General features: G+C 43.2%; 1 protein-coding gene across 9 annotated transcripts in view; it reads right to left on the bottom strand.

The window, feature by feature from the left end:
• The window catches only part of KCNC2 (potassium voltage-gated channel subfamily C member 2), a 757,088-nt gene that overhangs the window by 7,211 nt on the left and 730,521 nt on the right, over positions 1-19,356 (bottom strand). For all 9 annotated transcript variants that reach the window (XM_069229556.1, XM_069229551.1, XM_069229557.1 and 6 more), the window contains exon 4: positions 17,470-17,634. In XM_069229556.1, the coding sequence (XP_069085657.1) occupies positions 17,470-17,634 (165 nt within the window). The remainder of the gene's footprint in view (positions 1-17,469; positions 17,635-19,356) is intronic.

The raw sequence follows: 19,356 nt of genomic DNA, 5'->3' as shown, positions 1-19,356 counted from the left end.
CAGAATTGAAAACACTGAGGTGCTTCACCTACCACTTCATGTCCCTATACCCACAACACTTGAGCTCCCATAAAGAATCTCATTAGGATTGGTACAGTCCCACCACTGGCTCCAAGTGTTTCTTAAAACATGCTTTGGCCAAAGGCTTTTTGCACATCAGAACTTATAAATTATAAATGCCTTATAAACCAAGCAAAATCAATTACAAAAGTAAGTGGCTAATGTAGGATTAAGATCATGTATATGTGAGAAGAGATTGAAATTGGAGATACACAATTTTTAAAAAAGTTGTGAAGGCATGCAAGCCATGAAGAAATGAGGTGAAACTGATAATATGTCTGTCCTTTATGAGGTTTCTGACCTTCTTGTCTGTATCATCTTGCATTGCACTTATAATCACTCTTGGGAACCGGTGGGATAGGAGACTGTCCTTAATTTCTAATTTTGCTAAATGAGTTTCCATAACACTTTCTATATCTACCTCTGGTACAGAGGGTGTATCAGAGGTTTTGTAGGCTGTGTTCCAGGGTAGCTAATAGGTAGGTGTTTGATCTGTATTTATGTAGTTTTTAGTTGAAGTTATATTTATTTGAGAGGCACCATTTACAATAGGCAGGTTTCTCTGAAACCTTTAAGAAAGCTTAAATGGGCTGCTTGTTTTCATACATTTAAGTGCTAATAAATGACTCACTATAGGTTGGATAATGCAGCTCCTTTTCAATCTTGGTTATGGTCTCCTGGGAGTTTTTCCTTTTCAAATCAAGGTCTGTAGTTTCCATTTTCAGTGATTCAACCAGACATTTGAGTTCATTGTATAAGGGCCTGGTCGACTCATAGGTACTAGCTGTCCAAATATTTAGGGTCTGATTCACAAAGGTAAACTTACATGCCTGTGTAAGTTTATAATTGTTTACTATTCACAAAGGTATTTTAATAGTAGTAAATAAAAAGACAGTCCGATCTTCTTATGTGCGGGGTCTACGCGGTCATACTGATAATACCAGGAAAATACCTCTGTGAATGGCAAACAATCATAACCTTTTAATAAAGAGTAAGTTTAACTGTATCAATCAATCAATCAGTTTTTGTAAAGCGCAGCTACTCACCTGTGAGGGTCTCAAGGTGCTGGGGGGGAGAGAAGGGACCTCATCCGAAGAAGCTTGTCTTGAGGTTCTTCCTGAAGATGGTGAGCAGCGGGCTTTGTGTGAGGCATGGGGGAGAGGGGATCAGCTCTTTGATGCAATGTAGGTGAAGGATTGTCCTCCAGCAGTGGTTTTGCAGATGTGAGGGATTCTGGCCAGGGCCATCTGGGTGGAGCAGAGGGATCTGGTGGGGGTGTGGAAGGGGACACAGTGGTTCAGGTAGGCTGGTCCTGCTTTGTGTATGGCCTTGTACATGTGGGTGAGTAGCTTGAAGGTGAATCGCTTCGCGACCGGTAGCCAGTGGAGGGTCCTCAGGTGTTGGGAGATGTGTTCTCGGCGTGAGAGGTCCAGAATGAGCCTGGCAGCGGCGTTCTGGATGAGTTGTAGTTTGTTGATGTTTCTAGTTGAGGTGCCAGCGTAGAGGGCGTTGCCGTAGTAGAGCTTGCTTATGACTAAGGCGTGGATGACTGTCCTGCGACAGCCTGCTGGGATCAATCTGAAGATCTTCTGAAGTTTGCTGAGTGTGTGCCAGCAGTAGGAGGTGACTGAGTTTACCTGGCAGGTCATGGATAGGGAGGAGTCGAGGATGATGCCTAGGTTGCGGGCGTGGTCAGTCAGTGTTGGAGGGGCTCTGAGGGATGTGGGCCACCAGGAGTCGTCCCAAGCTGCGGTGGTGTTTCCGAAGATGATGAGCTCAGGCTTGTCGGAGTTGAGCTTGAGGCAGATTTCTCTCATCCAGGTGGCCACAGCTTTTATTCCTGAGTGAAAGTTCTTTTTGGCATTGTCCGGTTCTTCGGTGAGAGAAATGATGAGTTGTGTGTCATCGGCATATGACACGATGTTCATACCATGGCTTCTGACGATGTCTGCTAGAGGGGCCATGTATACGTTGAACAGTGTAGGGCTCAGTGAGGATCCTTGTGAACCTCCGCAGTTGACTCCTGTGGGTCTGGATGTGTAGGATGGGAGTCCGACCCTCTGCATCCTCCTGGAGACAAGAAGTGGATCCATTCAAGGGCTCTTCCGCTGATTCCTATTTCATGGATTCTGGTGTGCAGGGTGCTGTGGGAGACCGTGTCAAATGCTGCTGAGGTGTCGAGGAGTATGAGCGCTGCAGTGTGGCTGTGGTCTAGGAGTAATCGGATGTCGTTGGTGGCTACCAGGAGTGCTGTCTCAGTGCTGTGATTGTTGTGGAAGCTGGACTTGGAGCTATCCAGGGAGTTGTTGGCCTCGATTAAATTCTGTAGTTATCAGGTCATTAATGTTCAGTCCCACCCTAAATTTCTAAGGGGTGGGCTTTACTGCCATCAGAGCTTTCATGAATATTTGTGGCTGACCTACAAATTTATATTTGTTTGCTCTGAGAATTTTATAGGGTGATATTCTGGTCAAGTGAAAAAATGCTTCCCATTTTCTCAAGACATTTGTATTCACTCTCCCTTTAATGTTTTTCTCCACGTTTTCTTTCAAGTGAAAACATTTTGAAAACACCAAACAATCTTCTATTTCGCCTTCACCTCATTTCTCTTATTTCTACAATCTCCTGTTTTTCTCAGTGACTAGGCAGACTATAAGTGCTGTCAATGCCATTTCTTTGTTCAGACAGAAAAAATCAATTTCCCTAATATATTCAAAAGGGGCTCAGCTCCAAAGCATTTATCTGTGTTGTGTGTTTTGTTACAGTCAGCAACTAAACCAGTTCAACCAATTGTGGCAATTAAGCATGTTTCGACATTGAATATGCTTTTGCACCCCTCAGCCCCCCAAACCTTCCCTCCCACATATTCGACTGCAGGATATTTGACATCTTTCAAAATCCATTGCGGTATAGCATGCCAGTAAATCCTTGTCTGGCTTTCTGTAAGCAAGATAGCAAAACACAACTGATACATTTTGACTGTGTTTTTCCTGCCTGCTACCAAATCTATGCATCCCTTGAAATATTTATATTTTTCTTCTTGCTATTAGCTGCTAGCACCCTGTTATTAGAAAAGGTACACTCTAAGCACAGATTGAACTTGTGACCACTTTTTTGCTCAACCTATCCTTGTACTAACCCTCTACCTCTCGTATCCCTTTGACAATACTTCAAAATACATTAGCAGGAACTGGTAAGATAATTACAGTCTTACATAGTAAGAAAACAAACATGATGTGCTCCTAAGAAGGGAGATGGTGAAGTCCACATGAGGATATTGTATTAAGGCATCTTTGTCATATTTCCCACAGCTCCTGTGCATGCTGAGTAGAAGTCACCAACAAACAGGTGACTACATCCCATTCCTTAATGGGAATTTAGACAAGCTTCTTTCTCAGGAACTCTCACTGCCAGAGACTAAGGTACAATTTACAATTTAGATATTGGCAGATATCCCTTCCCCTGAAATCTAAATCCCATAGGAAATAATGGGATTTAGATTTCAGCAGGCAGGATATCCGTCACTGTTGTGACTAAGTTACCCATCCGCCAATATCTAAATCAGGCCCTCAATCCCTCCCTATTGTTTTACTATTCTGGATTCATAAAAACAATCATTGCTTGCTGCTGGCCAACATTTATTTTAAAAGGCCAGAGATTTCACTCTTCTCTGTTAATGTACTCTAAAAATTGTTCTGTCCTAGTTTGATGTTTTTCCAGCAAATTAATATTTTCCTGCATCCTGTGAATCATCTTAGTTTTCTTGTAAAAATGGTTGCCATTTTTTATAAGATATTTGTAGATTATGCTGTGAACACATTTTAGTATCGCTTAATTATTCCGTGCTGATCCTTCACTTTTTATGGGTTGTGGGTGTTTATTTTTGCAAATAGAATTGTAGCCTTTCATTGCTACCATCTCACAATAATGTACAGAGAAGTTGTTTGCAGTTACAGGCATGTATGTCCACCTGCAAAGCATAAGCTGTATTTCTTTAAGCAGGTATAGTTGTGCTTGTATGAGTGTGTGTGTGCGCGCACACGTGCACAAGAAGCATGTAAGTGTTTACAAGTTTGAATTAGTACTGAACTACTTTTATTTCCTGGGAACACATATTGTAAAACTCGAAGTGTCACAGAGCAACTGTTTAGTAAGAGCAGCACTTCAGGAAGGTATTGCATATTTAGCTTGCAAAAGCAGAAGGAAAGAAAGAGACGGAACATATATGCACACGGGGAGTCATTTAAGCAACAACATAAAAATGAAAGATACCAAGATCAGAATAGATATCTATATGTGTGCCTCTGCGTGTATTCTGGTGGCCTGAATAGTTACCTTGACCCCGTGACGTGGAATGTTGAGCATATCTGGAGGTGTACAAGGCACATCTGAAAGGTGAATGTAGGAGCTCTGCTCTATCGTAGGCGGCACTCAGGCCATTAATGAAAGAAATTAATTTGGAGGCAGATGTATGCCCTTCATTTTGGATAGATTTACTCATTTAGGGCCAGATGTAGCAAAGGGTTTGCGCCTCGCAAACAGCGAAAAACGCTGTTTGCGAGGCGCATAAGCCTCTTTGCTATGCAGAAATGCATTTTGCGAGTCGGATCCGACTCGCAAAATGCATTTCCGAATCGCAAATAGGAAGGGGTGTTCCCTTCCTATTTGCGACTCGCAATGCTATTCAATTTCATTTGCGACCGCAAAAGCGGTCGCAAATGAAATCGCAGTTACCATCCACTTGAAGTGGATGGTAACCCAGTCGCAAACGGGAAGGGGTCTCCATGGGACCCCTTCCCCTTTGTGTCTGGAAAAAAAAATATTTTTTCAGAGCAGGCAGTGGTCCAATGGACCACTACCTGCCCTGAAAAAAAAACGAAACAAAAGGTTTCGTTTTTTTTTCTAAGTGCAGCTCGTTTTCCTTTAAGGAAAACGGGCTACAGGTAGAAAAAAAAAAACTGCTTTATTAAAAAGCAGTCACGGACATTGTGGTCTGCTGTCTCCAGCAGGCCACCATCCCCGTGAGTGCCCATACTCGCAATGGGGTCGCAAACTGCGACCCACCTCATTAATATTAATGAGATGGGTCTTTGCGACCCCATTGCGAGTTGCAGAAGGTGTCTGAGACACCTTTCTGCATACCAAATTGCGACTTGCAATTTGCGATTCGCACGGACTCGCAAATTGCAAGTCGCAATTGTCTACCTACCTACATCTGGCCCTCAGTTATTCTCAAATATGACAGGCTTATGTCTGTGGAAACAATAGTTTTCCTATTTCTTTGACTTATACAGTTAACTGTAACCATACAACTCTGGATTGCCACCGGAACAGAAAATCCACAGTTGGAGCAGCAAATGAAACATTCATTCTAATTTATTTTATTTTTTGTTTTTCTCAATCAACTGTACAATTAGTTGGTTTCTTCATTGTGAAGTGGGAAATCTGCCACATTCAGAGATCTTCATCAGGTAGTGGAGACCTCCCAATTAAAGTGGCTACAATATTAAATGCATTATATTGCATGATAATTATCCTACATCCACTACATGAGCATAATAACTCAATATCAAGGTAAGTATAGGAAGGTGTAGAAGATAAATACCAGAGAATATATGATTAGGTAGGTGATAGGGAGGTAACAGTAATATTATTATGCCTACCATGACAGTGCAGTGGTAGGCGAGGAACTGGATGCAATATAAGTTTGGATTGGTATTATTAACATTAAGATAGGTTCATACAAATCTGTTAAGCATAACTCTCAAGTGGGGATTGCACCAATGCCCATCATTTTTGTCTCAGTGTCCGCTGCCTAATTTGGACACTAGAAAGATATCCTCAAAGTGGATGTTGAGTGCCAGAGAAAGCACACCATTTTCCCTCACATACCTGGACTGTTTCTCAGCATGTTTTTCACATACTTGGATTTCACTCAGCATTTGCTACCATTATTTGTGGTCTTTCAAAGAGATAACTCCAACATATATGAAGGTGGATTAGCCACTCTAGATCATGTGATTGATCCTCCTGCATTTATGTAAGAGTTACTGCAAACCTAAGCAGAGTAGGAGTCAGATCTACCAGCTTTCATACACTTATCGAGCTGCTACATTAGAAGGAAGAATTTTTTATCACCCTCCTCTAAATCAGGACATTAGACTGGTTCCACTTAATAAGCTTAGCAAAATGGTCAGACCTATTTTGGCCAAACACAAGGTGAGCAGCACAGATGTGCACCCTTTGGCATTTATTTAAGGGGGCCACCGTAGAACCTATTACAGGTGTCAACGGATACTGCAATGAATTTGGTGATGAGTCAGTCATTTGGAACTTCACATTCAAAGGTTAAAATAATTGTTTTATGGCAATGAAGGAGGTTGGGAATGGGAGGCATGATTAGTATCTAGGGAGCCATGTGCCTGGGGACCCGAGGGTGAAGGGAAGTGGGAGGACACACAAATGTGAATGTGTGTGTATGGTGAAGTACCCCATGCAGTACCAATTTCATTCCATCACCTACCTTGGTTGCCACTTTTCTTAGTCATGTTTTGGTCAGGTGGGGAGCTCTGTGCTGTGATGGATAGAGCACGTATTTTCCTGTTCCTAATCGTGTACAGTTAGATGTCATATTAGCTGGATGCAATTTTAGGTCTCAAGGGGCTAGCAGGTCAGGGACAGTAAGGGCTATATAAGGATGAGAATACCTGAGTTACTGATAGGTATTTAGTTTAGGCCTAATCTTGTCTATATATTCTGAGAGGGGTATCCTGCTTGTTTGGTTGGACACAGGCACCACTATAATGAGAGAAAGAGGCTTTCTAAGCCCCTTGATTTCTCATTTAAGGCTGTGGCCTTAAACTAGATTTAAAATTCTCTGACTTTCCCGGCTGCCTTAGCAAAAGCAGAAATTTCTTGGTGATTTCAGGATGCAAATCCCCGGGAGCAGTTTCATAGCGCGTGTATGGTCTTCTGACTAGTACTGACTTGGCAATTTCTCTAGGACAATTTTTCTGCATTTTGAGTACCATTCCTATTCTAGAGGGATATGGGAATTGTTTTCAATTATAGTACCATTACAATGACATTCTATGCCTTCGCTCATTCAAGCTCACCAAGTTCATTGTTGCTTAGGTAGCGTTTCTGCCATTCTCACTGATTGAGTTCCATTTATTCTCTTTGTTCATCTTTGTCATCTCCTGGTCTTGAGGGAAGTGAAAAACAAGAAACATTTCAGGTGGGAGCTTTGATTTCTTTGCTACTTGCATCACTTCTTCTTTCTGGGCCATTTAGTTGAGAAGTTCTTCCCACCTTACATTGACAATATGGGCTGAGCATGTTTACTGCTTTTTGGCTATGCCGCTCATCACTCTTTTTTGGCACTGTAGCTTAACCAAAGTAAATGCAAAGTTAGCTTGGAAGCCTACTTTGATGAAGACTGCAGGATCGGAGACAGAGATTTCAAGAGTTTCCTCTGCGAGGTTCCCAGATTCTGGACTTTCTCTTTGGCTGACCATGTCAGTGCTCCATAGGTAGGAATTTAGTCCACTTTCACTTGTGCTATGGCTGATACAGAGGGAGTATTCTTCCTCCAAAACACCGTGTGAATCAAAAGATCCCCCTCACGATCATTAATCTTTTCTCAGAATTCTTCTCTACATGAGATTTTCATGACCCAGAGGAGGCAAAAGTTATGCCCAGATAGGCAAAGGTCAGCTCCCTTTCTATTAGTTTTCCTTCCAGATAACTATTTTAGGCTCTTCATTTCTTAGATTGGGAGCGCCAAACAATGACCTTGTATTTCCCCTTATTGACTGTAAAGCTGTTTTCTTTGTACTAATTTTACATGTGGTGGAGTAATTGTTTTAGAGTGTTTGGCGTGTAGGCCAGATGTACTGGGTCATCAGCATAGTGGAGAATAGGATTAGAAATAGAGATGTTTTAGATTGATGGAGCTTCTACTGAGACTTTCAGAAGGTCAACCATTAGGTTGTAAAGGAACACAGCTTGGAAGAGGCCTAGTTTAACTCCACATTTGATTGAGATCGGAGTCAACTGCCCTATTGAGCCATACCTGTGCTCCCTTCAATTGTGTCTGTGTAAAGTTTCTAGATGAAGAGGATCAGGAAAGGATTCAGGGATGTGTTTCTCGGTTTGATCACAGAATGTTTCAGTCAATGTGGTCAAAGGCCAATGACAAATCTAGGAAAAACAACTAAAGATATTCCTCCTTCTGTTTGAAGTATTGAGATAACGGTGATGGAATACGAAGGTTTGGTGAATGGTGGAGAAGCAGAGTTTAAATCCGCCTTGAATTTGTTCAGGACTCTATCAGATTGATGCGCCTTTATGATTTTGAATCCATTGCCTTTTGCATTCATTGTTATTATTAAGCTGTTTAGATAAGTGTCACGGAAGGCGCAGGTTTCTGTGCAGTTATTCAAAAGTGTCTGCAGTATGCTCATCCACCAATTAGGGAAATATTTGAACAGTTCATTTGGGAGTAGGTTTGGTGCTCAGTCTTTTTTTATTTTTCCAGTTCCAGATTACCTCCTTGATGTGGTTAAAGGAGAACCAGTTTTGATTTATTTTTTATATATCTTATTGATTTTTCTAAATTGGATTTTAAATTAACTGGAGCTCAGTTTGTCCAGTGGGTGTTTGTACAACTTGAAGGTCCTGGCGCAGGGTTGCTTAGAAAGACATTCTGGAAATGATTGATCCATGTAACATGAAAAATATTCTATACACAGTCAGATGGTTTCTCTGACCCTGACCCACATCTTCCAGGGAAACTCATGCCTACTTTCTATATGTGTAGGGGATGAAATTGAATTTGTACAAAAGTCACCCTACACTCCTGCTTTTTCAAGTGGTAATAGAGACATTTGTCAAGTAGAAAATGTCTCCTACCTGAAGACAGAGCTAACATAGTTCCTAACCACACATTTCAGCAACATAAGGGAAGACAAATCCAACAAGCATTATAAAGCAGAAGATTCAAAGCTCCCAATCTGCTTTGACTCTCATGGTCTACCTTCAACACAAACATATCACACACTGCTGACAAGTTGGCACCCTGCAGCCCCAAAAAATAAAAACCTAAGATTACGTAGACAAACAAGTGGTGAAACAGTAGCCTGGTGAGAAATAAAAAAATTGCCACCCTAAAAAACAAAAAGCAGATGTCCATGTTTGACTCTGATTCACAACCTCCTTTGCTGTTTTGGAGTCTTGGAAACTGCTTCTCAAGAAAAGCCTTGTTCGTACATCTTCCAGCCTTCCATTCCCATCCTCCTCTGGTTCCATAAAGTTTTACCAAATGTTTTAACCACTGCATTCAAAAGTCTAAATGGCTAATTTTGAAAATAAAGCAAATAATTTCCAAGCATGTCAAGTGCTAGATAAAACGAGTCTAATGTTTGTGAAAATTCAAAAGTGACTTCTTTGTGGGTGTTCATCAAAGTGGCACTGTCACCTCTCATGTCGTTACCATAGGAATACCCATTGTTATTGTTAGATCTGGCATCCTTGGTGTGGTCTACCCTATCTTTTTTGTCCTGCTTCCTATGTTTTGTCTGAGTGCAGGACTTTGTTTTCGCTGATTTTGTTACTCTGGGTGCAGGACTTTGTTTTCGCTGATTTTGTTACTCTGGGCACTTTACCACTGCTGATCAGTGCTAATGTGCGAGTGCTCCCTGTGTAAGTTGTATGTGTAATTGGCTTTTCCATGATGATTGGTATATTTGATTTACCAGTAAGTCCCCAGTAAAGTGCACTAGAGGTGCCCAGGGCCTGTAAATCAAATGCTACTAGTGGGCCTGCAGGACTGATTGTGCCACCCACATGAGTAGCCCTGTAAACATGGCTCAGATCTGCCACTGCAGTGTCTGCGTGCGCAGTTCTTAAACTGACAAATTCGACCTGGCAAGTGTTCCCACTTGCCAGGCCCAAACCTTGTCTTTTCATACATGTAAGACACCCCTAAAGTTGGCCCTAGGTAGCCCCATGGGCAGGGTGCAGTGTATATAAAAGGTAGGACATGTACTGGTATGTTTGTACATGTCCTAACAGTGAGATACTGCCAAATTCGGGTTTCACTGTTGCAAAGCCTATCTCTCACACAGATTAACATGGGTGCTGCCTTTAAAATCTTTTAAATTCAGTTTTCCTTTGGGAGCAGACAGAGATGTGGAGTCTGAAATCTGAACTCACAAGTTGGTTTTTAGATTGTCAGTTTGAAAAGAAAGTGGGCATTTTCTTGCTTAGACAATTCTGTGACTCTGCCTGCTTGTGTATTCCTTGTCTGAGTCAGAATGACAGTTGGGATGTTTATGAATCTCCACTTTGCAGTGACACAAAGGGTGCTGGGGTGTAGCTAGCATATCCTGACAGGCCATCTGGGCTAGGCTGTAGGGAGGAGTGGCCACTTTCACCTGAAAAAGCTGTGCCTGCCCTTACACAATGCATTCTCCAACCCCCTTGTGTGAGTCTGGAGCCAGGCCTGGGCAAGGCAGGATTTTGGCAACAACAGAGACTTTCTGTTAGAAATGGGGTTTCTGGTTGGCTAGGGTATGAACCTCAGCCAGGCAGAACTTACCCACTCTAGTCAGGGCAAGGGAGTTACACGTCCAAGATAACCCCTGCTCACCCCCTTGGTAGCTTGGCACGAGCAGTCAGGCTTAACCCGGAGGCAATGTGTAAAGCGTTTGCACAACACACACAACACATGTGACGCAATATCCCCACCACAAAGGAAACACAACACCAGATTATATGAAAATATACTGTATTGTACACAACACAATTATCAGACCAAACATCACACATCAGTACTATCCTGCTACCTTAGCAGTTGTCAGAACGTTACACATTAGTTACTCTGCAACCTAGCAGTAGTCACACATAACACACAGATTACTCAGTATTCTGCAACATAAGCAGTAGTCAGGAAAACACGTTATTACAGCACATGTCATAAGAATATCATAAAATGCCCATAGTAGGAACATAAGCAAACATATGGCAAGTTAGAAAAACATAATAGCAAGAATATACATAAAAGGAACATTTGCATACACATATGTAATAACATCAAACTGAGGTTGGTAATATATGATTCAAACAAAAGTCTGTCGAAAGAACTTTGGATTGCAACTATATTGGTCCTTTAAACAGTGCCTTTTTGGATGAAGGCACCTCCAGTGCCTAGAAGACGAACAATGGGACCCCCGGCGCTCCTATACACAAAACGGGAGCCTCCCTTATACTCTGGGGTCAGAGGAGGGTGACATGCACCTCCTCTCTTTTATAGACAGGCCCCTCAGGGGACCGTGATTACTGGGGGGCCCCCAGGGCCTCAACCAGCCCTTACAAGGGGGGACCAAAGCCAGCAAAAACAACTTAGGGCAGGAGGGGGGCACCACGCTCCCCCTCCGGTTTAATGACAGACCCCTCCCGGGACCCGCGATCTCTGGGGGCCCCCCCGGGCCTCCACTGGCCCTTCCACCAAGGGGGGGGCCCACAATAATGCACGTTTTACCTAACAGCAGAAAAGGAGCGTCCTGCTCCTAACGAAGAGGCCAGGGCGAAGGGGGCACCGCTGCGCCTTCACCCGCTCCTGTCGTGAAGCCACAAGAAGATCAGACCCCTCCTGGGGCCCGAGCAGACACTCGCCTGCACCCAATGCAGTGCGCGAGTGTTCTTCCAGCTTCCCGGCCCGCTGCGGTGATCTTATTTAAAGGGGCACAATGCAGCAAGGAGCGTACGAGCTCCCAAGGCTCCATAAGCGCGCTTCAATCAGCGCTGTGGCAGCCGCAACCATGTAGAATCACCCCTCGTGAAGAAATGGATGCAGGGGTCAGGGGCCACAGCACCCTGCCCCTGGGGAGCAGAATCTTAAGGTGGAGGGCACAGCTACAGGCCAGTCCAAGGGAAAGGCAGCAAGTGGCAAGTCTTTCACAGTGACCAGGCAGGTCACAGGTCATCACAGCAGCAGCAGTCCATGGCGGTTCCTGGTGAGTCCTTTCAGCCTTTGGTGTCCAGTTTCAAGATGATTCCAAGAGCCTCCAAATTGTGGGGAAAATTCCCCTGTACTTATAGTCAGTTCTTACAGTGTTTTACAATGGCAGGGAGAGGAGGTTTCAGCCAGTTACAACTGGTTCTGGGAGTGCCCCCTCTCTCCTTTCAGCACAGGCTCCAAACATCAGTGGGGGGTTAACGACCCTATTGTGTGAGGCCAGGGCACAGTCTTTACAAATGCAGGTGTGCCCCGCCTCTCCCTTCTCTCAGCCCAGGAAGACTATTCAGTATGCAGATGCACCTCTGTGACACCTCCACCCTCCCTGTGTATAGGCTGTCTGAAAAGTATGCACAAAGCCCCAACTGTCATTCTGCCCAGACGTGGATTGGAGTCAAGCTGCAAAACACCAGAGTCATAAGCACAGATAAATGCGCACTTTCTAGAAGTGGCATTTCTGTGATAGTAATAAAAAATACACCCACACCAGTAAGCAGCATTTATTATCACCATCACAACCATACCAAACATGCCTACGCTACCCCTCATAAATCAGACAATACCCCTTACACATAAGGCAGGGCATTTCTAATGCAATCCTATGAGAAGGCAGCACTCACAGCAGTGAGACACCAAGTTAGGCTGTTTGTTACTACTAGGACAGGCCATGCAATATGGCACATGTCCTGCCTTTCTACATACATGGCACCATGCCCATAGGCCTAGCTAGGGCGTACCTTAGGGGTGACTTACATGTAGTAAAAGGGGAGTTCTGGGCCTGGCAAGTAAGTTTAGATGCCAGGTCCCTGTGGCAGAAAACTGCGCACACAGGCCCTGCGCTAGCAGGCCTGAGACAGGTTTTGAAATTCTACTTCAGTGGGTGGCACAAGCAGAGCTGCAGGCCCACTAGTAGTATTTAATTTACAGGCCCTGGTATAGAGATACCACTGTACAAGGGACTTATAGGTAAATTAAATATGCCAATTAGGTATAAGCCAATCATACCAACTTTAGACTGGAGAGCACCTGCACTTTAGCACTGGTCAGCAGTGATAAAGTGCTCAGAGTCCTAGAGCCAACAGCGAGAGGTCAGAAAAACCAGGAGGAAGGAGGCAAAAAGACTGGGGATGACCCTGCGTAAGGCCAAAAGTCCAACACTTTCCTTTGAGGTTTGCCTACTTCAAAGGCAGAAAGGGGTATAAGTAATGGACCCAAAATCCCAGACTTTTAGATTACTTCAAGATTCAAGAGGAACCTCTGCTGAAGAGAAGAGCTGAAGAACTGGGGGAGGAGTACTGCCCCTTCATCTCTGACTGTGCTTTGCTGGGATGGCCTGCAGTTGCTGCTTCTGTCTTAAGGGTGACAAAGACTGGACTTTGTGGTATATTCCCTCTTCAGAGGTATTTCCAAGGGCTTGGACTGAGCTTGCCTCCTGTTTTGAAGTCTCAAGGACAGCAAAGACTTCACCAACCATCTTGCCATGTGGTGCCTTTCCAGTTCCTGGGCAACTGGAAGTGAAATCTAGAGAAATTCCCAGTGAAACAACTTCAGACGACTCTGAGCGACTTTGCAAGGACGTTGCTGCATGAAACCCATGATGCTGCCTGCACCCGAAGCCGTGGACCTCGCTGAAGCATGATGACCCCACCGACAACGCAGGCCAAACACAGCCACAGCCGCCCAAGAACTCATGAGATCGGAGTGTCGTAGCACCGACGTTCATGACACCTGACTCTGTTGCAGTGCTTGTGACCCTGTGGCGTGATTGCAACCCCATGAGGTCACCCCAAAGCATCTTGACCCTCCAGACATCGACCCTTCCGGAGGTGTAAGGGACCGACACCTCGCACCACACTGCCTCACCTCCACCTCTCCACAGCAAGGACATGACCCCTCGCACCGACACCTCCGCTCCTTCGCTCCGCAGCACCGGAACTGATGCTGCATCGAAACCAGTGACACCTCACTCCTGACTCCATGCACAGGCTTGTTTCTTCACTTTTGCAGAAGGCACTGTACCTGGGAGTCCATGTGACTCCGTGACCGGCGCCAGTGGCATCGCATTGGGTTAATCGACTCCATCACTATGCAGTGAAAACAGCAAATTGCAGCATTTGTGCTTCTAGGCACTATTTTTATGTTTAATCTTGCAAAAGTCATATCTTTACTAGTGAGGGTTGGATTTTTATTGTATTGATCTTGTTTTATTTGGATAAATATTTACTATTTTTCTAAACCTGAGTGGTGTCTTTTTTGTAGTGTTTTCGCTGTATTACTGTGTGTGTTGTTTCAAATACTTTACACATTGCCTTTGGGGTAAACCTGAATGCTTGTGCCAAGCCACCAGTGGGGTCAGCAGGGGTTATCCAAGTGTGTATCTCCTTTACCCTGACTACAAGGGCCTCTGCTTGGATAGAGTGCAGACTTACCGCCAACCAAAGACCCCATTTCTAACAGTTTTGCTCTACAGTTTAAGAGCAGGTGGCCAACTGACATAATTGCCACAGCAGATAAATATGCTGAAGCTGTCGTTTGTGGGAGCAGATGCAATGTTTTACACTCCTAAATTTGGAATGGAAAGAACATACCGATTAGTGTTTGGATGACAGGGTGCCCCACTACAAATGTCAAATCCTCGGTCCACTGACTCTGTTATGAGTCTAATGGATTGTTATCATCCCAACATCAGTGCCCCCGTTGGCTCACCTGCAGAACGCTTACTTTGACGGAGTAGGGGCTATTGACGTAAGGACATCAGACCATCTGCAATATTTTGAGAGGTTGCTCTGGTGCACCTTTTTTATGTCCAACATTGCCAAGAAAAATCTGGTGGTCTTGAAAAGAAAAATATATTTACCCCATGTCCTGGGAAAAGACTCCCAGGGTGGGGAAGGGGGAGGTTCATTCATTTTTGGGGTTTTCAATACCGAATTCTCACTTTGAATGCTTGTTTTTGAAAAGCAAAAAAAGTTTGGTGCGAGGCCATTCTTCTGAAAGCTTGGATCACTGCTAAGTCAACTAGATATGGTGGGCTACACACCAATATTCATAGTTGGCCTTAATTCAAATCAAATTTACTTCATGGCTATAATGATCCATTATAGCAAAAGATGAGTTTCTTCAATCACCCTCCAAATAGCATTCTGATAGCTTCCAAGTGCAGTATGCCTCCTATTCAATGGGCTCCGTGCCAATATCAATCAGAAACTGTCTCTCTCTCTCAGTACATATGAAATCAACTCTCATATTTTGCTAAATTGAGCTGAAAATTATGAGAAAATTGAAAATGCAGCAAATGTAGACTAACAGCTATACAACATTGCAACAGAAAGAATGTTGGATTTATTTGCATATGTTTGCTATTTGTGCAAACTATCATTTTGCTTAGATTGGATTTTTGATGTTGTCAAAATATTTAATTAAGATACCTTCGATCTCATTTAAAAAACCATCTACAATGTTCAGACCGAATACCGGAAATTGGTTTAAGGTTCACTAAGCACCTATAGTTTAATATAGACTTTAGTTGATTTCACTTGTTAACTTAAATAAAGCATTACAAGTAGAGCAACAACCACCAACATAGATTTGAGTAATAACGATATAAAGGAGACAAGAGAACAAACCACCACACAGGGTGGGGTTCAGAGCAGTGTGGCCAGTTCGGCCACATTCGGCACTTACCTGGGGGTGGGGGGTACTGACCTTAGGGGGCGTGCTATTTTTAGCTATAACTTACAATTTAACAACACCAGAGGCGATTTACTTATGGTCCAGCTTTCAGACAGCCATAAAAGTGTCAGGATAAATCTTGTGATTAAAGTTTCTGCTAGAGAGAAAGATCAGAGTTTTGTCTAGTGGCAGTTTTTACTCATGAAAACTTAGCACAGAGGGTTAAAATGTCTGCTGCAAAGAACACGTACCATGCAGATCACAGATCTGTATTTTATGTGGATGATGAGTGGACTGCTACTTTTGTCACAGAGAGACCTTTGTTACCACATTTTATAAAACACAACCCTAATATAGGACAGTGACTGTTACGAACTGTCACCAAAGAGCTGCATGCAAACTCCATAAAATAAGTTAGGACGTTTGGTGCCTTAATGTTGCTAAAAGGGGTTTGTTGGGGTAGATTTACATTCTCATCAGGAAAGCCAGTCTTTACCCATAAACTTCAACCCACCAAAATGCCAGGGGTAGTGAAAGTGACATAATATGCCCTTTCACCTTCACTCTCACACACACATGCTTACACATACACATATTCATGCATACCCATTCTCTCAATCATTAACGTACTCTCAACCGCAAGCACGTACACACCATACATTTCAAGTCTATTTTTAGTTACCTCAGGGTCATATTCCAGTTAATTGTACTCCATTCTTTATCACACTAAGGGGCATATTTAAGAAACGTGGTGCTGCAATGTGTGCAGCGCAACTTTTCTGGTGTACTTTACCGCCCCCCTACCGCCACCATGTGTGCGCCGTGATTAAAATATGGTGCACCATGGCATAGGGTAGGAGGAAATAGCGACATTTTTCATGATGCTATTGTACTCTGCATGAGTAGTGCCAAAATATTGGCGCTACTCCTGTAGAGTACATAGGGGCCTATTACAAATAATGGAAGCCCCTTTAAATGCCTGCTCTGAGCAGGCATTAAAAGTGCTGTACGAAATGACGCAAGCAACTCTGTTGGATTTCCTTGCACCATTTTTTGGCCCCTCTAACGGGGAAATGCCCCCTTTGCATACATTATGCCTGGTGCAGACATAATGTAGCACAAAGGGTTACAAAGGGGTGCAATGCATGCATTGCACCAATTTGTAAATGTGGCACGAGGATTTTGGCCTCGTTGGGCCACAATACCGTAAACAAAAGAGACTCAAATGTGGCACAAGGTGGCTCTAGGGGTTTATAAATATGGAAACAAGGAAACTGGAGCCCCAAAACACATCCATATGGACGAGCTGTCAATGTGTTCCTGCTACTCGTTTTGCAAACCCTGAGGCCAGGCGGTCACAAAGGCATTGCTAGGAGTCAAAAGGGGCAAGCTAGAGATCGCTGCTGGCGATCCCTAAATGATGCCCATTCCTGTACCAGTGCTTTAAAACAAATCAAATGTATGTGAGAATGGGTTTTGGAGATATGATGGGCACGTTTTCCCGGTGGTAGTGAGGGAATCTAAGGAGGAGGTCATGGGTGGGGCCCCGGAAATAATTGCCACACCAGGCACCACCAGTGCAAAAGCCGCCGCTGCTACCACACAAGTCCCTATTTGAAGAGTTAAGTTAAAAAACGAGGAACAATGCAAACTCTGCTCGCATTAATTCAAACAGTGAATACAATAACACCAAATGTGAAAATAAGAAATGGCCATACCTTTGCCGATGCCTCCATCAGTTGCACAGGTGTAATCACCTGTCGTCAATAAGAAACAGGTTCCGCTTCGCCTGTTCGTGTCTCGGGTACTGGAGCGCCGGAGGGGGTACCTTTCTCCAGGTGAGAGGGGCTGGTCCCGTCCTGCATTGTCTTCACCTGTTAGTACTGTTCAAAGCAGCATGCAAATTTAAAGATGACAAAGAATGGAGAAATGAGTCATGACATCTTGTTAGCCACGTTATCCTGTTGGAAAATATAGTGTCAAACAGCAAAAGAAGCAGTAACAACCACAGGCTCGTGAATTGAGCTACAAGGTCAGTCATGTGGAAACATTACATCTATAGCAATGCATGGACGTGTTAAAAAACTTTCTGGATGCACACTTTAAAGTGATCATGGTCAGGCGATGTGAACTTTTTTGAAGTCTAATAATATAAAGTTTTAGTAGGTCTGTGTGCAGTTTCAAAAACATAATTGGCGTAATTTTGGTAATTTCGTGGATACTCTGTGATTTGGAACTACCAATAATTAGGCAATTACTCCTGCTTGAGTAATTTTGGGGGAAAATTCTGATGCAAGAACACATTTAGCGAGGGTGAGCCGCCGCTTGCTATTAGTGTTCTGGCGCATTTAGCGCTATTTCTTAACACAAAAAAATGCACATTGTATGCTGAGGAAATAGCAGTAAATTCTGGGAGCAAGTTAGGGAAACATACCACTCCGGAAACCACATTTATTTAGCGCAAGTGGCTGTTCGCTCCCGCTGGTCATGTTCATGTTACATTTAGCACTATTTGTTATTCTAAAATGCATCTTCGTATCCGTTTAGAAATAGCTCTAAACGAAGAATTACTATTCTTGAGTAATTCCACTAAATCTCACGAAATTCGTAAATAATTCTGCGTGATTACGCTACACAGAAGTACGCGAGTTAAGCTCACCCATAGATTGTAGGTGTATGTTTAATCAGAAGGATATCTCAGCGCAAGAGAACAAATGGGGGCTGAGTCATAAAGCTTTTTCTGGTAAACAGAAGGTTTACACAAGAAAATGGTGGTGAAATATCTTGGGGTCAATGTCATAATATTGCTTACAGAAACACCCACCTACACAAATAGCGACACTACAATATTGACTACCGCTAAACTGTCACACTAAACAAATACAGGCTAGTGTAGATTTTACGCCATATAGGCTCTGATATAGTGATATAGTGACAATACAGTGTAAGCCAATATTGAGGAGTCTCTATTGTAGGTCGATATTAAAGCATCAGCATTGAGAGTCCACACCACGGGGCAGTGCATACAGTGTACATGATATATAAAATCAATTTGAAATTAACTATACACATGTCCTACTCATGCATACATGTGCTCATTATGCATGGTTAAATTCCGAATATGTATAAAAATATCACCCAGAGCAACGATATGTACAACAACAATGAATTACCACCGCAAAGTGCTGACTTGTGATAGTTTCTCAGTGGTATAGGGCTGCATTCATGCAAGCCTCTAGCTTACACCTGAATCGATTCGGCATAGGTCCATCGGAAAATGAAGTGAAATGTACAAATCATTTCAAAATCAGAGAGATGCTTGGCAGATAGGGTTCACATAAAGAGAAAATAGTTACATTAGAGGAAAAACTGCAAATTAAAAAATAATTAAAATTAATTTTCACATGAGTTCACATTACATAAGCAAACACATAAAGTTAGAAAATTAGTGTAGGTCTCAATGCTACGTGATTAATAAGGGAATACGTTCAAATCATATGCTGCACACGATTTGTAGAGGTTATTCTGTGCGTTAGCAAGCACTCGTAAATTATGCCCATGCGGAGTTTAGTTTATGACTATGAAATTTATTTGCTCTAGAGTTC

Source organism: Pleurodeles waltl, chromosome 4_1 (genome assembly GCF_031143425.1).
Source record: "Pleurodeles waltl isolate 20211129_DDA chromosome 4_1, aPleWal1.hap1.20221129, whole genome shotgun sequence".
In the NCBI taxonomy this organism is placed as follows: domain Eukaryota; kingdom Metazoa; phylum Chordata; class Amphibia; order Caudata; family Salamandridae; genus Pleurodeles; species Pleurodeles waltl.
This window is presented reverse-complemented; position numbering and strand designations above follow the sequence as displayed.